Raw genomic sequence first — 8578 nt, 5'->3', positions numbered from 1 at the left:
CCGCCCCTGTTCATGAGCTCTAAGCCCTATGGGCCCCGCAAACCCAGGGCTCACTGCCTTCCCTGGGCCCCTCGAGGACCCCTGAGTTATAGCTCAAGTGGCTGGGTGGGCATTCCCCTGAGACCATCTCTGACTTTAACTGCTGCTTCCGCTCTGTGCCTCCCCCCTCCTCCACCGCCCTGAAGCCGTGGCCGTGGCATCCGCGCCCGTGGTGCTCAGTGCCGTGGGCTTCACTGGCGCCGGGATCGCAGCCTCCTCCATTGCCGCCAAGATGATGTCAGCTGCAGCCATTGCCAATGGGGGAGGAATTGCCGCGGGCAGCCTGGTAGCCACTCTACAGTCTGTGGGTGAGTGTGCTGGGTAGGGCTGGCTGGGAGGGTGACTGGGAGGTGAGGTGTGGGGAGGCCCAGGGGCAGGGGTCTGTCCTCCACCTCATCCCCAGGACCCTTATCATCCTTCGTCTCTCCTGCCCTGTCCTCCCTCTGTGTAACTTGAAGCGGGAAGCGGCAGTGGAGGAGAGGGTGCTGGCCTGGGCCCTGGGCATTCAGCAGCTCTACCCGAAGCAGATAGGTTGGGTTCTCAGAAACCCTTCTTCCCCACCTGAGCCTGAGCCTCCGCTGTGGAAGGGTGGGGAGCTGCCAGCTCATGGTCTCACCAACCCCACCCCAACTTCAGGCCCTGGGACAAGTTTCAGGAAACGGGGGTGGGTGGGGGGTGGGGTGCTGCCTGGCCGGTGCATGCCCCCATCAAGACCGCCTTCTCTCTCCCACAGGAGCAGTTGGCCTCTCCCTGACAGCTAAAGCCATCCTGGCCTCCACTGGGTGTACCCTTGGGGCCTTGCTGGTGCCTTAGCTCAGGCTCCCTGCCCTCCAACTGCGTCTGCTGGGAAGAGGCCATGAAGTGTGGGGCCTGACCCAGGCAGTGGGCCAACCTGTACCAGAGAAAGCCCCGAGCTTCCGGAGGAAAATAAACATTGGGTTCCAACAACTTCAGCAGTCTTCCTTCCGCTCCGTGGGCTGAGCAGACCTGACGGCGACTGCTCTGGGATTCAGGGACTCGGGCTCACTCTCCAACTTGTCATCACGTGACTGCTCTGGGATTCAGGGACTCGGGCTCACTCTCCAACTTGTCATCACGTGGCCACCTGGGGTGGCCTGGGATGAGACTAAATTTGGAGAAGAGACTGCCCCTGCCCTGCCACAGGGCCGATTGTCATTTGGCAAGCCCGTTCTCACCGGCCCTCCGTTTGCCTCGCTAAACAGGAAACTGACCACCAGGGTCCCAGCCAGAGCACTGTTTTGCTCAGTTCCCTGAAGGATCCAGGGATGGGGATGGGGGTGGGGAAGGGGGCAGGAAAGCACGTTTGAGCCACTTACGTCACAGCTGGAATCCCAGTCATTCCCTTGCACACTCAGTCCGGACACACCCCATGAGAATTCCCAAGTGGCCAGGTCCAGGCCTGGAAAACCCAGGGCCCAGTGTTACTAGCCCAATCCCACAGTCAAAGCCTACTGTCAGTTAGCAGGAGATTTGTCATTTCCAGGGGGCTTTGGCCTTTCTGCTTAGGGGCCCCAATCCCCAAATGTCCACCCTGGCCCCCAAACCAGGTCTTGTAGAAATGTCTGACCTCAGTCCAAAGCATCAGAAAAGTCACATCTACATCGATTCATCCTTCCATCCAGTAAACTCTCTGAGCACCTGCTCCAGGGCAGGCACTGGACTGGGCGCTTGGGAACAGGGCGTATAATGCCTTTTGCCATCGGCTGGCAAATGGCTGGAGGTGCTAACAGAAACACTGTCCTGGGGCTGGCCTGGGCTCTGTAGGGCCCAGAGGAAGACAGGCAACAGCTGGAGGCGGGGCAGGGTTAGCAGCGTTCTGGATTCAAGTGTGTGGTCCCTCAAAGTCTAGCTGATAGTCTAATCTGCAGTAACTGTGGCGATGGCCTTATTTGGAAAGAAGGGGTCCATTAAGCCTGGAGACTCTTGGTGGCTTATATGGTCAAGCCAAAAAGCTGGCAGGTGACTCACGTCACAAGAAAGAGCCAGTCTGCTGTTTCCCCGAAAGTGCCCACCTTGCAAGTGCCACGAGGTCTGTTCAACTCTGCACCCCAGGGACTGCTGGGAGCTGGACTCAGCTTACGGCCCGTGGGTTTCGGGTTGGGTTTCCTGGGTGCACAGGAGGCCACACTGGGGGAGGGTGGGTCCTAATCCAATGAGTGGTGGCCACGTGAAATGAGTGGTGGCCACATCCAATGAGTGGTGGCCACATCCAATGAGTGGTGGCCACATCCATGAGAAGAGAGGGACTCTGTGGTGACAGGTGTAGGCTGCAGCGGGGGAGCTCTGGTGGTGGAGTGAGTTGCCTATTGGATTGCTAATCACAGGGTCATCAGTGCGAAAACAGTAGCCGTTCTGGGGGAGAAAGATGAGGCTTTCTACTTCTGTTAAGAGTTACAGAGTCCCGCTGGTGAAGTGGTTCTGCGATGGGCTGCTAACCACAAGGTCAGCAGTTCCAAACCACTAGCTGCTCTGTGAGAGCAAGACAAGGCTTTCTACTCCCATAAACTGTTTCCACCTCAGAAATTCCCAGGGGCAGTTCTACTCTCAAAATTGATCTATGTATTGTGATGAATTGTATGAGCGCCCCAATAATTTGATTTAAAAAAAAAAGAGTTACAGAAAAATAACAATCTTGGAGACCCACAGGGGCTGGTGGGTGGCTGTAAGTGGACAGGGGCTGGCTGGGGCAGAGGCTGGCTGGTGGGGTTGCTGTAAGTGGAAATCGATTGCCGGGCAGTGAATTTGGTTGGCACACCAAAGAACAGCTGGTTAAGCTCTGCCGCCACCCCGAAATCGGACACCCAACCTGCAGAACTGCAAGACGATGTAGTTCTGTGGCTACAAGGCCACCACTCTGTAGTTCTTTATTAAGGCAACCCTGGAACACGAATAAGAAATCCTGGTGACAAGGGCTGCTAGGTGCAAGGTGACAAGACATGACGTGACTTTCTATTCCCATAGAGTGCCGTGATTTGGCAAACCCATAAAGGCAGTTTTACCCTGTTCTGTAGGGTCGCTATGAGTTGGAATCGACTTGATGGCAGTGAGTTTGGTTTTGGGGGGCACGAATGTAGGAAGCTTGGGTGTATCTCAAGGGTTTTGGAGAAATGAAGGCAGCAGTCCAATCCTAACACTGCTCCTGCCACACACACTGATCCTGGGCTCTATCCATAGCCAGACAGTTTCTCTGCCTGCCGTGAGAAGCAAGTTGTGATAGGTAGGTTTATTGTGCCAACCTGGCCAATAGGAACATGTGGGATTAATCAGGTTGCAGTTTGGTTGGAGGGCACACAGATAAATCACTCTGCAAGGCCCGCCTCCCTCTCTCTTGCACTCTGGTGATCGGACCAGCATGTGGCTGCTTTAGCTAGTTCTCTGCCTCACTCTGTGAGATACCCTACCTGTGGACCAAGCCAACTCATGGATCGTGTGACTAGGGCTTGAGGCTCCTTTGAGATCTGCTTTGCCACGCTGCTGGTGCATGCATCGCTTGAGCTTGAGACTGGTGGATTCTCTTGTCTTGCATGGCTTGCATTCAATATCCCACCTGGGCCTGCTTCCCTAAGCTCCCAAGTTACTGACTGTTGGTGACCCACCCTGCTGTTGACTGCCTGTGGGCAGACTTTGCCTGCCTTGCCCGAGGGAGGACTCAGCTGTCTGCTTCCTCAGCTGTGGTCTGCTTCCTTGACCTTGGACTCAGGAGCCCTTGTGAGTTGAACGACTTCCAGTATATTAACTGTTCCACAGAAGTGAGCTGAACTGAACCCTTTGTACTGCTGTGTGGTCAAATTGTTATATTCCTTTGTGCTGTATAAACCTATCATCTTATATCTCTCTATATAATCATAAGTGTCCTGGGGTTGTTTCTCAAGAGAACCCTGCCTAACACACAAGCGTTGAGCCGAAATGCTCAAAAACCCATTGGTGTCTTAGAATGGTTCTAGCTGGATCAACGAAGCCTGGCTTTCATCCAGTGTCAGCAACCACTTTTAACCTATTCATTCGGGATATCCCTGCTGCTTCCCACCTGAGATAGTTTATTGTGCCAGCCTGGCCGATAAACACAAGTGGGATTAATTGAAGGACAGCGATATATGGCTTGGTGAGCCTCGCCTTTCTTGTCTCTCGCTCTTTGATCATCGGACCAGTGTGCGGCTGCCTTGCTTGTTCTGTGCCTCAATTTAAAGGCTACACTACCTGCGGGATGCCTAGCCTGTGGACTGTGTCGCTGTAAGTTGAGGTCCCTTTAAGAGGTCGCTGGAGCTGGGGACTGGCAGTTGGTGACCTGCCTTGTGATTGGCTGCTGTGCTGACATAGCCTAGCTCTCTCTATAAATAGAGGAAGATCTGGCAGCAGATTAGACTTGAAGGACTGCTAGTCTCTCACAACTCTCTCTCACGGGAGTGAGTTGCATTGAGCCATTTGTAGTACTTTATAATTTAACTGTTCATTTCTTGTATTATACATTTATCTGCATATGATTCCACAGTTCATTTCTTGTTATATATCTAATTATCTTTATAAATAAATATATTAAATTATCAGCAATTTGGTTTTATCTCTCTAGAGAACCCTGTCTAACACACCACCACACTTCCTTGATGCTTTGGAGAGGCTGATGAAAGCCTCCAAATACACACCTAAAATACACACCTGCCTAAGATCAAGCAGGATGTCATTAGAATCTTTATAGGCCTTCTTGTTATCCCAAATGTTGGGTTCCTGCCCAGGAGGGATTGAACCAGTGAGTACCCACTGCAAATGGAAGAGAGACAGATAAAAGGTATTGATTACGAATCTCAGCCAACCAAGGAGCCAACAGCAATAGAAGCTGTTTAGCAGGGACTGAACTATTTCCACAATGGTGTGAGCCATTTATTACAGCCCATATAGCCCAATCTTGGTAAAGCTGGGACAATCCAAGTTTGATTTGGTGCTTAATCAGCCTGCCACGTGGCCCTGCCCCCCATGACCAGGCAGGGTGGAGAACAGACCACTTCCTACTCTGCCCCAGCCCTCACACACCTCCCTAGTACAGAGAGAGGGCCAGCCAACAGGACAGGAACTTTATTTTCCATGTTTCTCTGACCTGAGAGAGGGGTTAGAGGTTTAGCTTTGAGTAGGTTTTCTCTTGGAGAAGTATCTTATTCATCATCTGGTTCTCCTTCACTCAGATCCCCTGCTTCCTCCTCCTTCCGTGGGGGTGGGGGCTTCTTTTTTGAACGTCCCATGTAGGCCCCCACAGCTGACCCAGCAGTGCCCAGGAGGATGTTGGAGGATGTGGAGAGTCCAGCTGCCCCTGGGGAAGAGACAGAGGGTGAACACAGGGTGTAGGCCTCTCTTCCACATCCTGGGTGTGGGGTCTAAGGCTTAGGGGATCATGTCAGCTAGACACTCCAGGGGCAGAGCTCCACCTATGATTGTGGTGTCCTAATCCGTTTAGTATGAGAGAAAGAGAGAGAGAGAGAGAGAAACTGAAGGCAGTTGGCTCCTCTTGGGCCCTTCTCCTCACCTTCTGCCAGAGCTGGATCTTGAATCTGGTTTCTTAATCTCCTGCTGATCCCAGGCACCCTCGGTGGTCTACCAAGGGTGGATTCATTCAACCAACTTTGAACCCCTGTATCCCCAGCCTGCACCCCCTGTGGTTTCTGCTTTGTCATTCTGCTTCCTGTTCATCAGCTTCCATGCTTCCAGAGAAGCCTGCCTGGAACCAGACAGGACTTATCTATCCCTACAACGGTGTGAGCCACTTCTGGATAGAGCTCTCTCTCTTTCCAAAAACAACACACACAAGTGCCACTGACCTTGCTTCTCTATAGAACCACACCGATCATGTGGTGAGGGGGGTTCTGCTTTGGGGAGAACTCACGGAAAGGAAGACACAGAGGAGACTCGGCCACAGACCTAGGAATGAGAGGTCCCTCATTGTACACAAGGGTCACTGAAGTCTAGTACGGCGAAGGACCTGCACAGGCCACCAGCAAATCTGGGTGGGGCTGGATTCAGAGCTTGTACATCCTGCACCCAGTCCAGGGCTTTCTGCCTAGTATCGTCCCCGCTCTACTCCCATGGAAACCCCACTCAGGAGCCAGGGAGAGCCCAGTGAGGCAGTGGGGGACAAAAGGGCAGGGAAGCTCAGGGTCTCTGCCTTGCTGCCCAGCTGCCCAGCACACTCACCCACTGACTGCAGAGTGGCCACCAGGGTGCCTGCCGCAACTCCGCCCCCGTTGGCAACAGCAGCAGCCGACATCATTTTGGCAGCAATGGAGGAGGCCGCGATCCCCGCACTGGTGAAGCCCACGGCACCGAGCACCACGGGCACAGACGCCACGGCCACAACTAGGGGGTGGGGGGAGGGAGCTTTAATGTGGGGAAACTCCCTGATAGTTTCTGGGGAGGCCAGAGGGTGTGGACAGGCCACTGTGGCCACAGGGTAATAGAGGTGTGGGCTCCTCTTCCTGGTTTTGTCTCTAACTTGCTATGTGACACGAGGAAGTCTGTTGCCTTCCCTGTGCCTCAGTTTCTTTTCAGTAAATCCCAAATCAAACTCCAAGCCACGGAGTCCATGCCGACTCATAGCGACCCTACAGGATGGGGTAGAACTGCCCTGTGGATCTCCAAGGTTCCTCACGGGAGTAAAAAGCCCAGTCTTTCTCTGCAGGCTGGCAGGTGGTCTCCAAAGGTGGGCCTGGAGGTTAGAAGCCCCAGGAGTGAGGACCACTATGCCACGGGGAGGGGAAGAGAAGGGCATGAAATCAGCTATTTTTTTCCTAAAAGCACTTTTCACCCACAATACCCCCTGCCCCCACCCCCACCTGGCCCACATTTCCCGTGGCCATCTATTTAAGGACCGGAGGTGAAGCTGCAGCTCCCAGCTGCAGGCCTAGAGCTGCTTCTCCCTGGGCGTCTAGCTGCTGGCCTGGGCAGGCCCGGGGTGGGAATGGAGTGCCCATCTTAACTCCTGCCAGACTGGGTTTCCCGGTCCTCATGCCCGCCCAGCCAAGCCCACCCGGGAACCTTACTTCCTCCGATGGCAGCGAAAGCCACTCGCTCTTCAGGATTGCAGGTGGCGGTGGGGGGTCGGGGAGCAGAGGGAGGGGGGAAAAGGGTGAGTGAGTTAGGTAAGCAGAGAAGTGAAGGAAAGAAGTAAATGTTATTGTCCTCAGCACGACTCGCCCCCACCCCGCCCTGACCCCCCACCCCCACCCCGACTCCCACTCCCACCTCCTTTTCCAGAGGGGAAGCAGCTCACTCATTCCGTTCTTCTGCCGGACACCCAACGCAGCCCAGTAAGTGCAGGGCGGCTTCTTCTGAGGCCACGTCAGCCAATAGGGACAGGGCTCAGCCCCCAGTGAGGTGTTCCTCAGGACGTGCCCCACCCCTTGCGTCCAGCCTTGAGCTCTGGTCCCTTCCCCTCAAGGGATGCTCCCAGCAGCGGATGCCCCAGCGCTGCAGATCAGCCTCCTGGGGTGTTTCCCTCAGTGGGTGGGTCCCTCTCCCGAGTGCACCCCTCCTCACGAAGGGTTGGAAAGCTCCGAAGCCCACAAAAATGGACCGCAGTTCCAAAGTCAGTGTGTTAACATGATGGTGAAACGAACTCCCTTTCTCCATCCCTCGCCCCAAGCTCCAGAGCGACAAATGCCTTTCCCAAAGAGGTTAGCCTTGAACAAGAGCTGGCTGTTTGTGAGCACTTAGGGCGGCTGCTCCCGTAGGTCAAAACATCTCTGTTCTCGCCATGCTACAGGCATGACCGTCAGCTTTTTCTTAAAGACAGCTTTACCGGCATATCATTCATAAAGCATACAATTCCACAGTTCAATCTCACCAGAGGAGTTGTAAGATATGAAAATAATAATAATTTATCATCTATCAAGGGTACAGGAGGGTGAGGGAGGAGGAGGGAAAAAACAGGAGCTGATCCCAAGGGCTCAAGTAGAAAGAAAATGTTTTGAAAAGGATGATGGCAACGTATGTACAAATGTGTTGGATACAATGCAGGTATGGATTGTTATAAGAGCTGTAAGAGCCTCCAGTAAAACAACAACAAAAGAGTTGTACGATCATCACCACCATCGGTTGTGGAACGTTTTCTTCATTCTTCTACTCATTATTGCTCAAGGTGTTTACTCTGAGGCGGGCTCTGCTCCACCTGTGCTTGTCCTGGGGCGCAGCCTGATGGGGTGGTGGTCTCAAGATTTGTTCATCTTGTTCTGCTTTATTGATTCCTTTTTTAAAACCACTTTTATTGGCACATAATCCACAAAGCATACAATTCCATACTTTAATCCTATCAAGAAAGGTTGTACAATCATTGCCACAATCAATTTTAGAACCCTTTCTTCTTTCTTGTACTCATTAGTATGGACTCCCTATTTCCCCCCTACCACTCCTACCATACCCACAGGAAGCATTAATCCAGTTGCTGTCTCTATAGATTTACCTATACATGTTAAAATGATGATGAAACTAACGCCCTTCCTCTACCCCACACCCCAAGCCCCAGAGCGACAGATTCCTT

At 53.2% G+C, this 8578-nt stretch overlaps 2 protein-coding genes across 3 annotated transcripts in view; one reads left to right on the top strand and one right to left on the bottom strand.

Moving 5' to 3' along the window:
- Positions 1-987, top strand: part of LOC123521447 (interferon alpha-inducible protein 27-like protein 2) — a 2546-nt gene extending 1559 nt beyond the window's left edge. For both annotated transcript variants that reach the window (XM_045288128.1, XM_045288127.1), the window contains exons 3-4: positions 186-347; positions 773-987. In XM_045288128.1, coding sequence (XP_045144063.1) covers positions 186-347; positions 773-852 — 242 coding nt within the window. In that variant the 3' untranslated portion in view covers positions 853-987. The remainder of the gene's footprint in view (positions 1-185; positions 348-772) is intronic.
- A 4124-nt stretch (positions 988-5111) lies between these two features.
- Positions 5112-7366, bottom strand: LOC123521448 (interferon alpha-inducible protein 27-like protein 2A). Its single transcript, XM_045288139.1, has 4 exons — positions 7313-7366; positions 7083-7112; positions 6238-6399; positions 5112-5359 (listed from the first exon to the last, which is right to left on the bottom strand). The coding sequence occupies exons 1-4, from the start codon at positions 7314-7316 to the stop codon at positions 5205-5207; spliced, it is 351 nt and encodes a 116-aa protein (XP_045144074.1). The 5' UTR covers positions 7317-7366; the 3' UTR covers positions 5112-5204.
- Positions 7367-8578: the final 1212 nt, after the last annotated feature.

Source organism: Echinops telfairi, unplaced genomic scaffold, assembly GCF_000313985.2.
Source record: "Echinops telfairi isolate 266 unplaced genomic scaffold, ASM31398v2 ScPeMD7_18;HRSCAF=68, whole genome shotgun sequence".
Lineage (NCBI taxonomy): Eukaryota > Metazoa > Chordata > Mammalia > Afrosoricida > Tenrecidae > Echinops > Echinops telfairi.
This window is presented reverse-complemented; position numbering and strand designations above follow the sequence as displayed.